Below are 21,121 nucleotides of genomic sequence, written 5' to 3'. Positions count from 1 at the left end.
GGTGGGATGAAAATTTCCACAATATAATTCCTAATATATACATTTTGCAATTCAGTTTACAATTTTGGCCTCACTTTTTTATTTGATTTAATATTTTTGTTTCCATTCTAGCATTACTTTTTGGAACTGTAAGAGGAATATCTCACCAGCACATAACCCTTTTTTGTTCAATCCAAATGTACACAAAAAATCTCACAAGATTATTTTTCTCATGTGTGCATGATCCTGCGCGAAATCTTGTCCCATCACTAATGTTTCCACATTTAAAGATACAGTATGCAACTTTCTGTAGGGGGCACAACATTTGTTAGCCTGATTCATCAGCCGGTTTCCCTTTGTGGAAACCGTCTGATGAAGGCGGGTACTTTTTTTTCCATTTAATCAGTCGCTGCTATTTGGTCGTGACGTATGTAATGCGGGCTAACTGGTATATTAAGCTTTTCCCAAATCCCGTAGAAAGGACAATAACGTCTTTCCCCTTGATAAAATTCAACAAACATTCTCTTTGTTCCGGCTTTAAATCCTCGATCTTGGGAATCATTGCCAACAGTGAATATATGGCTCTTCGTTGATTGGCTGGTGCCCGAACTCACACTTCCATCTATTGTGTTATTCTGATTCCTGTCCTAGTCGCTGGAGAAAAATGAAATTGAGTGGAGGCACTAGGTGGCTCCATCCTGGCTAAACATTTGCATGATTCCTTGGAAATAGAAAGTCAAAATCACACTTTGGATCATTACTGTCAAAGTTTATAACCAAAGGATCAACATTTCCATGGAGACAAGGAGAAGCAGGCCCCCTCCAGGCCAAACACGAGTCAGGTTTATGGAGAAACAAGCCTGATCAGAATAAGGATGCATGTTTTTCTATGTAATTAAACAATTTTTTTGTGTATTTTTTGGTAAAAAAGTTACATACTGGGGCTTTAAGGAAACAAAAATAAAAAGTGATACAATAATAAATAGCTTTAAAATATATAAATGGCATTTCAATTGTTCATATATTAGTAGAAACCAGTGAGTTTAAATCAGACAAAATGACAAAATGTCTTACCGTGTCCATTTTGTACTCCATGAGATCTGTAAAAAAAAAAAAAAAGGACATTTTAAGAACACTTCACTTGCAAACAAAAGGTACATGAGAAAGCAGAGACTGAAAGCACCATGACCCTCAGACAACCACTTTAAGGACTTTACAGTGCATTATTTATTCACTCTATAGTCACTCACCCATTCACTCTTCATATGATGGTAAATACTACACTACCATGCATAGACAAGGAAACAGTGAAACAGCTGGGCCTGTCATGATAACAAATTCTGAAGTGCAATACACTGCTGAGGAAAATATACATACATTTTATCATTGAATAGATACACAAACTGTTTAGACTCATTATTGCCAGGCCAATTAAAATTATTTTCCCCAGATTATGTAATTCAAATTTTCTATAACTCAGTAACCTCAGATCTGATAACAGTTTAATTAAATTAAAAAGTGCAAATATCTATTACTGAAACATATTGATTCCACCAACAGGATTGTCCTCAAAATTTCTTCTAAATGTACAATATAGTTACGAAAAAATATTGGCAGTAAGAAATAAATGGCAGAATTAAATGCTTTAGTAGTTAGAATACATCTAGAATGAGTCATAGAAGATAGTTATTCAACCCTCTTCAGCTGAAAGAGAATAAAACCTCCCCACTAGTGCAAAGAAAAAGTAGCCATGATAAATAACCAAGCTCCTCACCATTGTGTACAAGTTCCTCTATAACCTGGCCCCCACTTACCCGTCATCTCCTGTTTATCTGTTTCTTTCAGACGTGTTTGTGGCTGTCCTGATCTATGTAAAGCGTGTCTGAGTGTCATGAAGCGCTATACAAGTGTTATGTATTATCATTATAAATACTGACCCCATAAAATGATCTTTCATATATTGAACCATTAGTCGATATAGTGATTGTCGTGACAAACCTAGAAATGCCATAAACACAGAGCACATTTGTTGCGGACTGACCTGGTGCCGTATTTGGGGATGCTCCAGCTGACCCTCTGGCCTTTGGTCAGAGGAGACGGAGACGTGTCACTGGAGCTGGGCTCCGAGGTCTGCCGCCGCTGCCTCTTCGATGGAGGAGAACGAGGGCTGCTGGGAGCGCTCATGTCACTACTGGGCTCCTTCTAGACAAAGAAAGAATGATTATTTCAACATTAAAATAAATAAAACAATAAAACCACATAACGTTTTATACCAAGAATTCAGTTTTGCATTTCCAGTGAGACAAAAACTTTCACCTTAGGTAACATTTTGCAGATAAAAATAAAAATAATAATAATAATAATGGCTCAGTATATTTCATTCTAAATTGTTAATCGCTATGGCAGAAGTAGAAAATTTTCAGCATTCTGAAACTTAAGAACCGCACTCGGGATTGAATGTCAAAGAAAAATGAAAAAAGTACAACAAAGAACAAAGAAGTAAACAAAAGACAACTGTTGGATCACTACTACACTACATTTAGCACACTACATTGTCAGAATACTAATGAATGCCAAGTTAAAGTTGCACTGCGTAGATTTTTCATAGAGTGTCCGTCACCAGCTTCTCTCCATGGAGATGTTGCCTGGAATGTTCCACGGTATGGCATTACACTTATTTATACCTACAGAGGCAGCAGGAGACGCCATAGGGCCAAGTTACAAACCCATGTTACTGACTAAATGGAGGACTTAAACAGTTAAAGCCATGCCGGAAAAGCAACAACATCTCCATGGAGACAAGAAGATCGTGGACGCTCCACAACAAAACTTACACGGTGCATTTCTAAGCATTTAAGTTTCACAATAGTTTTTCATTAGGCTGAAACTGAAAATTGTCCATGCTCCCGATCTCTACAGCAGCGTTTACTCACCCATAATCTTCAACATCACTTCACGTAAAAAAGAGACCAAGTAGAAACCTTTACAGAAATATTTCTACAGATTTTTTTAAGTACAAGCTTTTGATAAAAGATCACCAAATGCCACAGCCTTAACACTTGTGACACTTGTGACTAGACTAGACCACTTCTGTTTAGATTCCATATGTTCAGCAAAAAGTGAAGCAACATTAAAAAGAAAACACTTACATAAACATAAAAATGCAAACTGAATTTTTAAAAGAGCTCATATTACGCTTTCAGTGTTTCCTCATCGCAAACAGACCTGGAGTCTTTGTTCTTTCACACATGTTTAACTCACAAACCTGCAGATTTAGGCTCAGTTCTTCTCTCAAACAGAAAACACTTTGCTCCACCTTGTGATGTCATGTGGTAATACAGGAAGTGCTCCACTGTGTTTTTAAACTCCATACATCTTCACTAGAATCATTTGGATGATTTCAGATCTGGAATTGCCACTCTTTCCTGATCTAAAGGTGAAAGGAGCTGTTAACTTGAAAACTACCACTTCATGACATCACAAGGTGGAACAGGGCATTTTGAGCTTGGAAGACGTAGACAGACTAATAATACAGGGTCATTATTATAGGGCGCTCTGGATTATAAAACGCACTGTCATTGAATGGCCTATTTTCAAACTTTTTTCACAAATAAACCACACCAGACTTTAAAGGAAACACAACAGTGTGATGGGTGAGTGGTTTTGTTTGTTTGTGGCGTTCACGGTGACTCTGGGCTTTGTTCGGTTGTGGCGTGTAGGGAGGGTGCTGTCTGGGACCGCTGGATTGTCGGCGTGTTCGCAGTGACTCAGTTGTTCAGTTGTGTCTAGAAGTGGCACATTGCGCTCGCTATTTCGTTCCTCCGTTCCGTTCCTCGTCGGCGTGGCGTGATGAGTGTGTCTGTGGGTGTTTTTCGCTGTGTGGTCGCTGTCTGCTCCGTGTGTGTTTGCGTACGCTGCGGGTGGTGCGGCTTTGTAGTTTTCTGAAGTCATGCTGGGACACCCGAGTGGATTCGTGTATAGGACGCTCTGGATTGAGGGGCGCGCAGTAATTTTTTGATGCGGTTGGAAGCTTATGAGCGTGCCCTATAGTGCAGAAAATACAGTACTCAAACATGTGTGAATGAAACAAAACACAACTAGAATATGCTTTTAAGGAGGTAACAGCATTCTAACATGTCTTAAGGCTCACCAGAGTCCATATACACTACCAGTCAAAAGTTTAAGAACACCACACTTTTTCTATTTTTTTACTGTTTACTGTTGATCAAAACATATTCTAAACTTTTGATTGATGAAAGTGTCCACCTTTGGAAGATAGAACAGCTGAACACACTCGTGGCTTGTTCTTTTTACAATAGAAATCAAATATTCTTCAGAAAGTTCTTCCCAAAACTGTTGCAGAAGTTTCCATAAATGTGTGGCACTTGTAGGTTGGCATTTTGTTCTTTTTTTCCTGAGGTAGTTTTGGCAGAGCTTGGACTTGTGTTGTGTTATCTTTTATCTTTTTTTAACCTCTGTCTGTTCAGTTTTTACTTTTGTAACATTTCAAGCTCTTCATTGGACTTGAATTGAAATAAATAACTGGAAACATTAGGGTGTTCTAAAACTTTTGACCGGTACTTCAGGAACTTTAAGATCACTCGGACTAGAGGTTTCAAAAGTATCAAAAATCAATACTAAAACTAGTATAGAAACTAGATACGTATTTGAGCAGATATCGATACTACAAAAGTCACCTTCACAGGACAGAACTGACCCTTTCCTAAATGTCTCAAAAATACAATAATTCCTTGTGTGAACAGGTCTTACTCTTCACACATTCCACTTGTAATGTAGCGCAGTGCTGAAACCTGCTCATCTCAGGTTTAATCTATACTGTGGAACACTCTAGACAAAGCAATAATATTTCCATGGAGACAAGCAAGTGGCAGAACCCCCACTAGAAATGTTACGCAGTGCATCTTTACACTGAAAATCACATTCTGTTGTTAGTTATCATCATAATATGAGAATGAGTATTGAGTTTAGAGCCTGTATGAAGATCGAGTTTGAAATTTGAGCATCAGAACAATACTAAACTGAAATCATAATCTTAGCAACGTAGTGTAACAGCCCAAAATACCACCTAAACTTTTACAACATTTACCAAGAAACTCTCAACCGCGGCTACAGAGCTGAGGAAAAATCAATAGCGAGAAGACCTTGAGGATAGAGATCTAAAATTTCAGCGGAGAGAGAGGAGGCTCAGAGAGGAGACAGCTTGTGCCCAACTCCTCAGTGTGTTCTGTGAATCATAAGAGAACAGCGTCCAGACATCTGCCCTTGATGTCCATGCCCTTCGCTGCAAAACTTCACTTTGATAGAGGAACATATCTACTGCTGTCACGGGCTACTGTCAGTGTCTGGATAGGAGGGGTGTCTAGGGCCGAACTGACAGCATTGTTCAAAGTGCAAGATGTACCCATAAGTGCATTATTAAGTATGCGTTGCACCACACCAGCGTCTATGCCTTGGAGTCTGCAAGTTATACCAACAATGTTTCTTTTAAGGATGTAACAATAACGGAAATATTGTGATATCATATCGTCAAAGGTAGGGATTTAACGATATCAAAATCTCTTGATTCTATGGTTGTTCCGATACAGATAACAGCAAAAAGTCAGACACCGGAAAAATGTGCGGTATCAGTATCGGCGAGTACTCAGACCAAATTACCGATCCGATACCACTCATTTACATCCTCGGTGATCCATCTATGCATGCAGCTGTTGACGACGATCATAGCTACTGCGAACTCTCAAAGCAGGTTAAATACAGACTGTGGTGGATCTGCGACACTTAAAACACACTAATAATAATAGAAAAGACATTTGTGTAACCTCTGATACCTTCATTTAGCCTTTAGTGTGGACGCTCAACTTGGTAAAATAACTGGGAGAGTACAGCCCGATTACAGTGGCAACAACAACAGTAGCCCTGTTGTTATTGCCGCTCAGTTTGTTTAATTATTCTACATAATTAGCCATGTGCTCCAAGAATGAGAGTCTTTTTACAGGACTCACTGTTTCTTTTATTTGCACTTCTGTGACAGAAAGTGAAAGTGCTTAAATCTGCTTAAATAAGCATTACTTATCATCAAAATCATTATACATATCACTAATATTTTAGTCCTCAAAAATGTATTTATTCTTCCAATTCGTTTAAAATGGCCTTTAGAAGATGTATTTTTTGCTCTGGTATGTTACAAAATGAAGTATCCTAAGTGTACTTCTTCACACTATTGTATCAGTCTGGTATCGGTATCGGCGAGTACACAACAGCCAAGTTACACATCGGATCAGATCTTTAAAAAATACATTTATATAATACTATATAATTTATTTTTGCAGATTTTTTTTTAAAATAGCATTTTTGAAGATTTATTTTTTGCTGTTGTACTATAATAGAACTTCCCACTATGAAATATCGAACTGGTAATGGTATCGGCGACTGCACCAGTGTCAAGTATTGAATCAGATCGGACCCCCCCCTCCAAAAAAACTGTATCAGAACACTAATCGATACAGTATGATATTTTGTGTAGGCTAATAAAAGTGTGAATATGCTACATTTTTGTCATAATGAAAATAATTAAGATGTAAAAATGTTTAATAACTGTTCTGTCATCATGTAGATTGGACTGAAATGGCGCAAGAGAGAAACTAGTAATTCAATATATATTTTGACAGCCCAGATATTATTGTGAGAATTCTGGCCATATGAAGTCACGATATTTTGGTTGTTACATCCCTAGTCAAAGATCTCACAATAACATCATGGACCATTAAATTAGAGGTGGTTTTACATTTTGGAAATACCTCGAAAAACAGGCATTCTGACTGTGAGCGGGGTCGCCTCTCCATAGATCTGACTTGTACTGTAATTTGGTCTGGTTTGGTCTCCATGAAGATAGAAAGGTTTAATGCCATACTGTGAAACATTCCAGACAAAACACTAACATCTCCATGAAAAAAGCATTTGATGGACCCTCCACCAGAAAAGTTACACAATGCTCTTTGTGTTTCAGTCTGCTAAGTGTTGCAGCTCGTGATTTTTTTTTACAATATTGTAGATTTTGAATAATTTTTGTGGCTTAAATCTGCTCTTGGGTTTTTGTGTCAGAGGCATAAATTTGTTTCACCACTATCATTTATCATCTATATTTTCTTCAGCGATATATCACACTTCAAAGTTTATTATTGTACATGCCTACTTGATAGGGTGCACTATATTGACAGAATGAACTCCTCAGCTCAGACTCTCAATAACAATTGATACTTTGCAGTGACATCAAGCTCAGGGTGTTCTACATTTATATATATGGCTGAATGTTTATCAGTTACCATGGAGAAACAATGCATACATTAGCAAATACCACCAAAAATTTTAAGAGGTCTGAAAACTCAAAATGATTTACCACATTTTCAGGAGCCTGTGATTAATAAGGGCGTTCACGGTCCTGTTTAGGAGTTTTATTTTCAACAAAAAAGGTGAGAGTTACTAACTGAAAAACTGTTGGATAATGACTGTAATTTTTTGTGTGAATGGCTTATTTAAGGGCAAAAATCAGCTCACCTGCTGTAGTTCAGCTACGTCAGCTCTTTCTGGCCAGATTGTGTTAAAATTAAGATCAGATTAAAGTCTAATAGAGTTTCAGACAAAGCAGAACCTACAGTTAGCATTACACCCCAAAAAATGTTGATGACATCAGCTGCAAAGTATCAATATTCAGACAATATTTTTAAAAGGCATCAGGAATGTTTCATTCACACGTTTTTGACGAGGAAACATTATAACATGGATCAGAAACTAGAGTAATAAGCATGCGTCGCACCACACCAGATGTGTGGGGTGTACAGACGTGTCCAACAATTCTAGACATTTATGCTAAACATCCATGGGTTTCAGAATACCACGTAAAGTAACATTGTGTAACTTTCTGGAGGAGAACAGCTGCTTTACTCCATGGAAATACAATATTAAAACCATACTTTGAGATATTTGGAAATTGATAGGTTTTATCACAGAATATTATAGACAAAAAAAAAACATTTCTATACAAGCATGTGGAATAGTCTTAATTAATGATTATCAGTCAGGTCTGTGGAATGACAAGCACACTCACATTAAGGACGCACATTTGTCTATGTTTTTCAGAGGCATAAAGACAAAAGGCATACTTGCTGGTAGGGCTTTAACAGCTAAGAAACAAAATGTTCTATGCTTAGAATGGTGAAAAGTCCTCAAAATGTCGCCTAGTACACAAAGCTGAACCCATTTAAACACAAAAGAAATTGTTGAAGTAACATTACACATCACAAAGACAAAATGTGATCAATCAAAACGTGTCAGTAAAAAGCTGTTGTCATTTGCAATTTTGTGTAACATTGGTACATCTCGTCCCCAGTATTAGAAAGCTGAAATAAGCTTAGGCGTGTTCTCCAAAGCACAGCGCTCGCCTCGCGTAACCCCTCTGTTTACATTGACACACAAAGCATGTCACGGAGTTTATAGGTCAGCCTTACGACAAAACAGCCCGCAAAACAGAAAGGAACACCGCAAAACCACACTTAGTGCGCCGGTACATGAACCACGTGAGAGCCAATTGCGAGAATAATTGGATTATTTTGGCTTTTTGGCATTAGCTGAAGGAAGTTCACCAAGTTCAGACTTGTTAAATATGGGACATGAGCCAGCCAACTGTTGTGAACCTGGATCTCCCTTCCCCCACTGAGCTAGCATGGCTAGCCATCCCCCAGAAAGGCTAGCCCAACTAAAGCTTTATCGCAACAAATTTAACACAATGTATGGTCTAATTCGTATGTCCAAGACGGAGACATAACCCACTGTTAATTGTTCTCTTAAAAAGTGCAGTTGTCCTACCATGGAAAGCGCATTAGCCGAGACAATAGCAAAACAAGTGAGCCGGACAAAGGGAAGTGGAGTTGGGCTAGCGCAGGAGCAGCGGGGCTAGCTCACGCTCTGACAGCTCAGGATCGCGTCTGACGGAAGTGACAGCGGCGCCGATCGCTTATTTGAATAGCTTTTAAGTATAACTATGAGCCCATGTGGGTGTCAGTGCGATGCGATGAGTTTATTCGTGTGATATGTGCACTGTTTTGAGCCGCTTGAGGCCATGCAGCTAGCGCTACTTAGCCCACTAGCACTAGCTCACCGGTAAAGAAAAGAAACCGGCTTCTTACATGATCATCTTTCCTTCGGGACGACGAGCGAGTCCTGGAGGAGATGAAGGGGTCGCTCCTCGGCTGTGAGCTCCGTGTGTTCACCATGTTTTAGCCTTTATTCAGTCCTTTAAAATCTGTCCCTTACCGGCTCCAAACACTGGCTCAGAGAGCGCAGCATCGAGGCGCCATTTCTGTCTGTGTGTAGCCGCCTGTGTGTGTCTGCGAGCCCCACTCCCCCTGCGCCCTCCCTCCGCTCTCTGCTGGAACTACTCGGCTCTGTTTGGCAGGTGTAGCCATTTCTGCTGAGCGCACGCACAGCCCTAAAGGTGCATTGTGTAACTTTTCTACAGTGGTGGATGAAGTACTTCATTTTGTTACTTAAGTAAAAGTACAGAGACAAAAGATTACTCAAGTGAACGTATCACATGAAAAAATCTACATTAGTAAAACTATTGAAGTACCTGCTTAAAAAAAGTACTTTAACATATTTTTGAACAATTAAAGCATCAAATATAGTGAAATGTAGTGATAAAGAAATCTGATGATTTTAATTGATTCAATTGATTTTGTATTTTTTTTTAGGTGTTTGTGTGTGTGTGTGTGTGTGTGTGTGTGTGTGTGTGTGTGTGTGTGTGTGTGTGTGTGTGTGTGTGTGTGTGTGTGTGTGTGTGTGTGTGTGTGTGTGTGTGTGTGTGTGTGTGTGTGTGTTTATTTGTGTATTTGGTTTGCTCAAAGTTGGAATGTTTACTCAAATAAAAAAAATAATTAATACAAAAAATAAGTCAGGCCTGTGGAGTGCCAGTCCCACTCACAGTAAAGACACACGTTTTATCTATGTTTTTCTGCAGCATAAAAACATCCAAAAAAGCTACCTTATGTGTGTGTTTGTGTGTGTGTGTGTGTGTGTGTGTGCGTGTGCGTGTGCGTGTGCGTGTGCGTGTGTGTGGATCTGTACAACTGTACATGGAAAAACGTAGCTTATTTCGATGGGGCAGTGTGAATCGATAGATGTCACTGTCGATTTAGGCTGCGGGGAGCTCATTTCAATGGAGGAGCCCATTTCAACCGGACACCGATTTTCTTCATCTCGATGTCATTCGATGTATTCATTGTAGTGTTCTGTTATGTTCAGCAGATCAACAGTTACAACCAGCTGCCTGTAAGTAACACTGAAGATACGATTAGAGTCACGTCCTTTTGGCCAGAAGTCATCATCCGCATATTTCTAAATGTGTTCCAGTAAGTGTGAATAGAGCCTATTTTAACTCGCCATTTTTTATTTATTGTATCAGTGCTTTTTGGGACTACATTTTTTCAAAAAATGCAACTTGCCAGTACTGAACAGACCGAGACCCAGTAAAGATGTAATGGTATCAAAATCCTTCAACATGATATTTTCACGATATGCATCTCACAGTTCCATATTTATTGCAATATTTTGTAGCTTTTGCTTACAAAATTGTGAATATGCTACTTTTCCTTTTAAAAGCCTTGAAAAGCCTTTGGTACTGTTAAAATATGAAGGATTAAGATTGAAAAGTGCTTTAAAACAGTTATTTCTTCATGTAGTCTGCACAGACAACACCAAAGGATCATGGTCTGTGTAGTTCTGACTGTTACTGATACACCATGGCAGTTTATTTGTAGAGCACAATTTATACACAAAGTAAATCAAAGTGCTTTACAGAATAAGAAAGACATTAAAGTCACACAACTATTCATTTAAACAAAAAGAGTTGTAATTGATACATATTGTATATTGTGATGGTCCATGATATTAGTAAACTTAATTTAATTCATTACCATTGTAAATGTATCATTTGGATGCCCAACTTGGTGCACCGATAAATGGATAATGGTTTATGTTTTATAAGCATCTAACTATTTCCTATTTGAGGCTTGCCGTGGTTCTTATATTTACTCAGTTTCTTTGCAGCTGCTGAAACTGGTCGCTCTCTGGCATTTTTGTTTCATAAAGGTAGCTCACTGGAGAAAAAAGGTTTGAGACCCCTGCATTAAATCATTCCAGAGCTCTGGCTGTCAATAATCTCCATTTGAAAGTGTGAGCTAAGCCTCTCTACTGCAGCACCACGGACGACCAGTGGGTGGCAGCACCACGCCACCGTGCTCCTAGAGCGCGACGTCTAAAATCAGTCCAACGTGATTTAGGATGTTTTTAATGTGACCATTTTGTTAGTGCTATAACCTGAGGTCTCAGGCTAAAAGATCCAAACAAAACAAGAACTGAAACAACAGTTAAACAACTGTTTGTTTATGTTCAAAGTAGTTCTGAACTAAATTAGCAACACTAATTTGAACTAACGGACAGAACGCTTTTTACAAACCGCTAACAAACACCTCCGGTAACGGAAGCACCGCCGGTAACGGAAGCAGTAACCGTAGAGCAGAGCTGTGGCACACCGGCAAACCAAGTTAACATGTCCACAGGGTGGAGAGGTTTTCTGGAGGAGAGGTTGGGTGCTGGTGCGGAGGACATATGTGCGCTGTTGGAGAGCACCATAGCGGACTTTGAGGAGGAGCTGCGCCGCTCCAAACACGAGAACCAGCGGCTCCAGCGGCTCCTGAACTCGGCTCTGAGGGTCCTGAGCCCGAGAGTCGTGCTCGTCAGAACCGGTAAGTCTTCTGGAAGTCTTAAAAAAAGTATGAAAAATGCATATGGTGTAGAAAAGAGCTCGTTAGAAACGTGCGCCGTGGCTCTAACGGCAGAATAACTTGTATGACTCCAAATCACTTCAGATATTGACTCTAACGTATTTACAACTTCATGGACAGAAAAGACACCCCATCAGCCCTTAAAGTAGACTACTGACAGGTTCACAGAGTGTTCTTTTCACAAGACTGCACGTGTATTTGCCAGTGTGTTTTCTCTTGTCTCCTGCAGCTGTCCAGCTCCCCTCTCTGAGTCCTGGTCTGACTCCACACATTAAAGAAGAACCCAGCATCAAACAGGAGAAAGATCAGCTGCAACTGTGAGTCCCAGACACCAGACATTCATTCGTATTAATTGTATTACAAATATTCAGATTGGTTTTGAAATATGCAAATATATCTTCTATTTTTCAGGTCTGTCCGTGAAGTGTGGTCACTGTCTGCGAGCGTGAAGACAGAAGAGTCCTCACTGCTTCAACAAAGACAAACTGAGCAGAGAGAAGACACACAGGTAGAGGACATCAGAGCAGAGACACATATCCACTCAGAGACTGAGGGAGACACAGAGCACTCTTCTGACACTGACAGTGATGAAGACTGGAGACCTCCACTCAGCTGTTCACCTGCACACATCGACACAGGGGCTGATGGAGACAAATCTGCACCAGAGACCAGAGCCACTGTGAACAATGGAAACATGTCAGGAACTGGCGAAGGAGCTGAGGGCAGGAAACACATGTGCTCTGTTTGTAAAGCAAGATTTGGCTCTAAATATAAACTAAAAAAACACAGGAGAGTTCACACAGGAGAAGAATTCAGGTGTTCAGTCTGTAAGAAAATGTTTGCTATAAGCTCTTATCTCAAAACACATATGAGGACACACACGGGGGAGAAACCATTCAGCTGTTTGGTCTGTAAGAAAGCGTTTGCTGTAAGATGTTCTCTCAAAACACATATGTGGACACACACGGGGGAGAAACCATTCAGCTGTTTGGTCTGTAAGAAAGCGTTTGCTGTAAGATGTTCTCTCAAAACACATATGAGGACACACACGGGGAAGAAATCATTCAGCTGTTTGGTCTGTAAGAAAGTGTTTGCTCAAAGCAATCATCTCAAAACACATATGAGGATACACACAGGGGAGAAACCATTCAGCTGTTCAGTCTGTAAGAAAGTGTTTGCTCAAAGCAATCATCTCAAAACGCATATGAGGATACACACACGGGAGAAACCATTCAGCTGTTCAGTTTGTAAGAAAGTGTTTGCTGTAAAATGTCATCTTAAAATACATATGAGGACACACACGGGGGAGAAACCATTCAGCTGTTCAGTCTGTAAGAAAGTGTTTGCTGTAAAATATCATCTTAAAATACATATGAGGACACACACGGGGGAGAAACCATTCAGCTGTTCAGTCTGTAAGAAAGTGTTTGCTCAAAGCAATCATCTCAAAACACATATGAGGATACACACAGGGGAGAAACCATTCAGCTGTTCAGTTTGTAAGAAAGTGTTTGCTCAAAGCAATCATCTCAAAATACATATGAGGACACACACGGGGGAGAAACCATTCAGCTGTTTGGTCTGTAAGAAAGTGTTTGCTGTAAAATGTGATCTTAAAACACATATGAGGATCCACACAGGGGAGAAACCATTCAGCTGTTCAGTCTGTAAGAAAGTGTTTGTTAAAAGCTCTCATCTCAAAACACATATGAGGATCCACACAGGGGAGAAACCATTCAGCTGTTCAGTCTGAAAGTGTTTGTGTAAAATGTAATCTCAAGAGACATATGAGCACACACCATAGAGTGTATATATAAATGGACATAACTAACTCTCTAGCCGCCACGTTCTAAATAGGAAGTTCAAGTGCACATACTGACCCTGGTTTCTATTGATTTACATTGGAAGATTGGATTTTGGTGTTTTTTATGGTGTTTTGTATGTTTTTAAAAAAAAAAATCCCAGTCTATGGGACACACACAGGAGGATTCAGCTGTTAGAAAATGATGCAAGGAAGCATCATCTCACTTCACAAGACAGAAGACAGAGAGAGAGAGAGAGAGAGAGAGAGAGAGAGAGAGCTTACAGCTGATCAGCCTGTAAGAACATGTTTTATGTCAGGAGTTCTCTGCATATAGAAGGACACAAAAAATCTATTCATCTGTACACCTTTTTCTTTTTGCTAGTGAGGAATTTGGTATTTTTCTGTACTATGATCAGATTTGAGCTGTGGAGGATTGAATACATCACTTCTATGGCTCATTTTAGATACAAACTAACTACTAAAGTAATTAATTCTCCTTTTTATTTACTGTATTGCAGTTTGTGTTTTTGTAAATTTATTGTACATTTACAATCGTTTTAGGGATAAACCTGCTGTTGTGTCAGTGGCACAAATTGGTTTCAGTCTTGTCATTTATTGTCTGTATTTTCTTGTGTAATCTGGACAGGCTTATTCATTTGTTCAGCCTGTTAGGACGGTTTTATGTGTACATGTATATTCTCTGTTACAAAATCACATTTGTTGAATGAGTTTATTTTTTACTTTTTGTCCCAATTTGATTCTGTTTTATCTTTGAATCTGAATATATGTCAATAGAATCTGTATGTATGTATAACAACTAATAAACCTAATCAGTTCACCGGTGATATCTTCTCTACAACATTACCGAGCGCACCCACACAGAGAGAGCACGGTTGTCTAAAAACAGCTGCTAAAAGGAAACGTGTCAAGTTAGATTCTACATAATGCAGATCAACATTAGGCCCTATTGGTGTTATATGTTAGTAGTTAAAAAAAAAAAAATAAGAGTAAAAGTTTTCTGTATTGTTACTCACAAGAAAAAATTCAGTGTATGATATTGAATATTATAGTAGTATTAGTAATAGTCTAGTCTAGTATAATATAGTATTGCTGGGTTTCAGATGACATCCCAGTTTTTTATATGTAAGTATTAATTAATACAGATGGAGAGCAGTTAAAACGAATATTGTCAAAATGCAAAATGATCTTGTAATACTGTAATTTCTTGGGTTTAGTCAATAATTGGAAATACCAGGGTCAGTATTTGTGACTTTACCTTTTGGATATTTTAAGGCAAAGTACAAGGTAATCAGTATGGAAATCTGTCCCTGTCTGAGAGTATGACCTCATCTCATTATAGAATCTGAAAACTACCAACAGAGACAGTATCGTAATAGTGTTTCCATGCTATTCTTTCCTGCACCACCAGAGGGACGCCACTGCACTTTGAGAGAAGCAATGCCTGCAGGCCCCAGCGCCTTGTGGCCTGGACAACTAGATAACAGTTTATTGTTTTATAGGCATTTATAACTATACCCCATCTAATGCTTGTCATGGCTAAAAATGAGTAGCTCTCAGGATTTCTGTTGTGCTAACATGGCTCACCCAAGGAAAAAGGTTGGAGACCCCTGGCTTAGAATGTTCCACAATGTGATATTAAACAGCTCTACTTTACATATATTCAATTACAGGTGGTTTTATAGCTCAAAAATTCCTAGAAAAACAGACATTCTGAGTGTGAGCAGGGTCGCCTCTCCACAGATCTGACCTATAACTTGGTCTGGTTTGGTCTCCATGAAAATAGAAATGTTTAATGTTATAGTGTGAAACATCTCCATGAAGAAAAGCAGGTGGCTGACCCTCTACCAAAAAAGTTACACAATGCACCTTTAAAGGTTTTGTGCAATTCTGTTCAGTGCAAGGGGCATTTAAGAGGCTTTTTAAAAAAGAGTTAGGGTTAGAACTCATATTCCACAAGAAATAGAAATGTAAACATATTTCAAACTAGTTTCAGGATTAGTAGGATTAATGGTTAGAACCAGGGAGATAAACCAGTCCCAATCTGGTCCACATTTAAACCAGTCCAGACCAAACCAATCACCAAACAAAAACTTAAGGCTGTCAGTTTTCAGACTTCATTTGAATCCTAAATAGAAATAAACACACCCTCACCAAACAATATTTAAAGGTCCACTTCAAACCCTTGCAACCTGTGAGGATTATGGTTTGAAAATTCAAATCTGGTCCTCATTTAGACCAGCCCAGCCCAAGTGAGACAGCAGAATCCATAAAAGTGTGCTAATGTTTAGAATCTGGCCCACATTTGGATCAGTTTAAGTCAAAAACTAAAGCTTGTAGACAGTTAGAATTATTATTAATACTTATTTTAAAATGATGATAAACCTGTATACCTGGAATAAAGGTGCATTGTGCAACTTTTCTGGTGGAGGGTCCATCAGATGCTTTTCTCCATGGAGATGTTGTTTCACAGTATGACATTAAACCTTTCTATCTTCACGGAGACCAAACCAGACCAAGTTACAGGTCAGATCTGTGGAGAGGCGACCCCGCTCACTGTCAGAATGTCTGTTTTTCCAGGCATTTTTGAAGCTATAAAACCACCTGTAATGGAATGTCACGACCCGGGTGGATCAAACATATTAAAGAGGGTATAGGAGGCAAAAAGGTTACAAAAGTAAAAATTGTTTTTATTTTTAAGTTAATTTTACTTTACTTTAAAAAATACTAAAACCCCTCCCGTGCCCAAAAACAAAGTATCAACTGAAAGGTGGAACTGGGGACCCGGCCAAACAGAACAAAATGAGGCAGAGCTGTTTAATGTCAAACTGTGGAACATTCCAGGCAGAGCAATGACATATCCATGGAAACGAGCAGTTGACGAACCTCCACCCAAAATGTTACATACTGCAAGGACAGACCCCCCCCACACACACACACACACAAAAGCTCCAGAACCCAAACCTCAACTCTTGGTCCAAAATCCAAGACTGTGAGAACAATCAAAGCATGTATGTCTATGATTATTATACCATGTTTAAAGGTGCACTATGTAACTTTTTGGTTTTGGGGTCCGTCACCTGCTTGTTTCTATGGATATGTCATTGCTCTGCCTGGAATGTTCCACACCAGGAGTCTCCAAACTTCCAAATGGCTCACCAAGAGATTTCTGAATTATATGTATTGTACTGTATAAGTAAAATTGTATTACTTAAATGCCTATTACCATTGTGCATGTATAATTTTCATGCCTAAATTTGTGCACTACTAAATGGATAAAGGTTTATGTTTTATAAGCATCTACTCTAACTGTACCTCATCTAAGACCGTGGCTTTTATATTTACTCAGTTTCTTGCAACCGCTAAAAGGTCTCTGGTATTTTCATTTTGTAAAGGCAGCTCACCGGAGAAAAATGCTTGGAGACCCCTGTTCCACATGCAGTGTTGGGGAGTAACAGATTACATGTACCGGAGTTACGTAATCAGAGTACAAATTATGAGTAACTGTATTCAGTTACAGTTACTGTTTCAATGAGTGGTAATTGGATTACAGTTACTTTGCTGAAGTAAATGGATTACACAGCAGTATTTATATTTATTTGGGCTAAACCAGGACTAAACCAGGACTGAACCAGAACTAAACCAGGACTGAACCAGGACTAAACCAGGACTGAACCAGGACTAAACCAGGACTGAACCAGGACTAAAGCAGGGCTAAACCAGGACTAAACCAGGTCTAAACCAGGACTAAACCAGGTCTAAACCAGGACTAAACCAAGACTAAACCAGGACTAAACCAGGTCTAAACCAGGTCTAAACCAGGACTAATTCAGGGCTAAACCAGGACTAAACCAGGACTGAACCAGGACTAAATCAGTTCTAAACCAGTTGTTAACCAGATCTAAACCAGGTCTAAACCAGGTCTAAACCAGGACTAAAAGCAGGACTAAACAGGATTAAACCAGTTCTAAATCAGGTCTAAACCAGGACTAAATCAGGAACTAAACCAGATCTAAACAAGGACTAAACCAGATTTAAACCAGGTCTAAACCAGGACTAAACTAGGTCTAAACCAGGTCTAAACAGGACTTAACTAGGTCTAAACCAGGACTACATCAGGACTAAACCAGGTCTAAACAATATGACACTAACAGTAGGTGGGCATACTTTAAGGCAGCAGTGATTTCATATAAAAATCATTTCTCTATCAATAATATTTTTAATATGGTTAAGGAAAGACTGGACTTTTATTGTCTTTTAGCAGACAAAACTTTTCATGTTAAGATCGTCTTTTCTACAGCAAACAAAAGTCTGTTCATGGAGACTTGGGCTCAACAGCCAATTTGAAGAGAACAAACATGAATTTTCAGGATGTGGTTGTTACATTCATGTAGTTTTAAAAAGCATGACAATATCAAGAAATCCAAAGTATTCAGATTACGTTACTCACTTTAAGTAATTTAATGGATTACGTTACAAACTACATTTTGGGCTATGTAATCTGTAATTTGTAGGGGAATACATTTTAAAAGTAACCTTCCCAACACTGTCCACATGACATTATACAGCTCTACCTTACATTTATTAAATTATAGTTGGTTTTATAGCTCAAAAATGCCTAGAAAAACAGACATTCTGACTGTGAGCGGGGTCACCTCTCCACAGATCTGACCTGTAACTTGGTCTGGTTTGGTCTCCATGATGAGAGTATTGCTTAAAGGTTGTATGGAGGATTTATTTTTAATTTCAAATTGTCAGTGAAAGCTCAAAATAGCATTAAAGAGATGCAGCTGCCTTGTAATTAGGATGACAAAAATTATGATGAAAAAAAAAAAAAGAAAAGAAAATCCATCAGCTGTGGACGTGGTGGGGCCAGATAAACATCAGCCAATAGATAACGAGGCTATCTTGTTATCTATTGACTGTTAGGTTGTTGATCAAACTCCCTATGTTTCTAGTGTAACTGACTTTCTGGAGCACTGGGATGATGTGCTTTACATTCGCCTTTCACGGATTCCACACATGCAAGACGCAGTTTACTTGACAAACGCAGCGGTTCTTTGTGGCTTTTTTGAACTGTAGCTTCCTCACAGTTTGAGCAAAGTGATCAACGACCAGTTCACTGCAAACGAAAGTCAAATTTTGAGGTCACTGAAAGAAGAAGAGACGGGGAAAAGGAGCGAAGCCAAACTAAGGTGATTGTTGGAGATTTCTTCAAGCGATGGCACGACTGAAGCAGACGAAGGGTCTAAAGACCGACACCTTAGTTGCTAAATGACTCCTCGACAGGAAACTTCAACAGCGATTCTGAACGCGGGAGGAGGCGCTTCTACTTAGGGAGCTGTGGAGGGGGTTTGTGTCACGCGTGTGCAACATTTGAAAAAGGACAAATAGACACTGCATTTCTCTATACAACCTTTAATGTCATACTGTGAAACTTTCCAGACAAACCAAAAACATCTCCATGGAGAAAAGCATTGGACCGACCCTCCACCAGAAAAGTTACACAATGCACTTTTAACATGATCAGCTTTCAGCATGTGTCCCTGCATTTGGTTCCATCTTGTACCACTCTTTTGGCCTGGATTGTTTTGTCTTTTCCCTTCCCTTGGTTTAAAACTTGTGTTGAACAAGTGTTAAAACTTGAATGTCTCCTGAATGATCAAAAGCTGAAGTTCTTTTAATTGGTCTAAGTTGAGGATCCTTGGCACACTTTGTCAAACCCACTGTCACAAACCCGGGCGTGAAAATTGATAAAGACTTTAAACGTGACAAACAAATGAATTTGAATTTGAATGTATTTGTCTCACCATCTCATTTTCGAAGAGGTCCTCATAGTCACAACAACAAAAGACAGATACAATAGGGCAGACAGTAGGATATATAAATTCAAATAAACATTAACACAACAAAATCGACACAACCACACACACACACACACTCACACTTGACTGTTAGACACATAATAAATCTGAACAAAAAACTAAGACAGAGTTCAAAGATAATCACAAAATACGATAAGATGAACAACAAAATGATCAAAAACAATTACGTGGGATATGTAAATATTGAACCAGAGCATTTTTAAATGACGGGACAGAAGTTAATGCACAAATCGATGAGGAAAAGATTGTTCCAATCAGAAGGAGCTTTATATTTAAATTTGTGTTTTCCTATTGTTTTTTGACTCTTGGGACAACAAAAAATATCTGATCAGTGTGACATAAACTGTGAGAAGATCTGATTGGAATTTAATACTGTTTGAGATATTCAGCAGAAATGAGATTAATGCATGTAAAGATAAATGTTCGTTTCAGAGTGGATTTTAAAATACTTTAATTAGTTTTTAAATGCCTAAATGGCCTTGCCCCGCAGTACCTTGCTGACCTGTTGGTGCCACTCTGTCCAGTGCACTCGCGCAGATCTGCTGACCAGACTCTGCTCTCATTCCTCAGTCCAGGAGAAAGCTCAGAGGAGACAGAGCATTTTCTTTTGTTGGGCCTAAATTATGAAATGAGTTGCCTATTCACATAAAACAAGCTGACTCTCTTCTTGCTTTTAAATCAATTCTTAAAAATACACTTGTTTTCTTTGACTTTGAACTAGTTTTGACGTCTTTTACTGTTCAATACTTGTTGTATATAATTTTTTATTCTATTATACATATGTTTCTGTCTTTGAATACAGCACTTCAGTCTGCTTTGTTCTTTTTAATAGTGCTTTATAAATAAACTGGATTTGGATTTGGTTTACCATCACCATTTCCATTAGGAAGGTGTAAACTTTCACTTCTGTGCACATTCCATGATAAAAAAAAAAAGCCATTTAGCATTCTGTTTGGTTTGTTTTTTCAGGAGAACTTTATTTGGTTTCCATTTTTCCCAGTTTGTTTTGCAACACTCACCTCATCTCGTCTAATCAGAGCATTCATAGCACTGTAGCAGACTCTCAACTCTTATTCATATAATCCTCATTTGCAGTGTCTCGGTTTCCAAGCTGTGTTGGCTGGGTGTATTTGAAATGTTGAAAGTGGGGCTTTATGGTTTGAGGATTGCATGTTTTCTTCATTGTATATTTGGATGCATAATGTCAGTGTCCATCATTGTTAATTGCATTTTGTTTTACTTTAGATTTAGGTTAAACTTTGCAGCTTTGACAATGAGAAATTGAAACTTGCACTGTTAGTGTAGGTTTTTCCATTTAAAACCTTTAATATTCGAATATGAAGTCTCACATATAAAGATGTGGAGAGGCATGGTTGCTGAATTAACAGATTTGTGATTTGATTCCGCCTCCTCGTGTTTTTCAGTCTGTCCAAATCTGGCCCGCATTCAGACTGATCAGCCCAAAAGAAACTGCAGTCTGCATAGAAGTGTGCCAATGTTTAGAATCTGGCCTACACCAACTGCACTACAAGGTTTCATGCTTGCAGCCTGTGGAAATTATGGTCTGAAAATTCAAA

At 38.8% G+C, this 21,121-nt stretch overlaps 2 protein-coding genes across 2 annotated transcripts in view; one reads left to right on the top strand and one right to left on the bottom strand.

The window, feature by feature from the left end:
- atad2b (ATPase family AAA domain containing 2B) overlaps nucleotides 1-9,376 on the bottom strand; it is a 184,747-nt gene extending 175,371 nt beyond the window's left edge. The window contains 3 exon segments of the mRNA XM_055149307.1: nucleotides 1,054-1,079; nucleotides 2,021-2,181; nucleotides 9,183-9,376. Coding sequence (XP_055005282.1) covers nucleotides 1,054-1,079; nucleotides 2,021-2,181; nucleotides 9,183-9,269 — 274 coding nt within the window. The 5' untranslated portion in view covers nucleotides 9,270-9,376.
- A 2,027-nt stretch (nucleotides 9,377-11,403) lies between these two features.
- On the top strand, nucleotides 11,404-14,479 carry LOC129407681 (gastrula zinc finger protein XlCGF57.1-like). Its single transcript, XM_055149524.1, has 3 exons — nucleotides 11,404-11,798; nucleotides 12,067-12,154; nucleotides 12,249-14,479. Exons 1-3 carry the CDS (start codon nucleotides 11,603-11,605, stop codon nucleotides 13,588-13,590), a joined length of 1,626 nt encoding a protein of 541 aa, XP_055005499.1. The 5' UTR covers nucleotides 11,404-11,602; the 3' UTR covers nucleotides 13,591-14,479.
- The last annotated feature ends 6,642 nt before the right edge of the window (nucleotides 14,480-21,121 follow it).

Source organism: Boleophthalmus pectinirostris, unplaced genomic scaffold (genome assembly GCF_026225935.1).
Source record: "Boleophthalmus pectinirostris isolate CB_2022bp ecotype Guang Dong unplaced genomic scaffold, ASM2622593v1 HiC_scaffold_13, whole genome shotgun sequence".
Lineage (NCBI taxonomy): Eukaryota > Metazoa > Chordata > Actinopteri > Gobiiformes > Gobiidae > Boleophthalmus > Boleophthalmus pectinirostris.
Note: the sequence above shows the minus strand (reverse complement) of the source record. Positions and strands in the feature narration are given on the sequence as shown.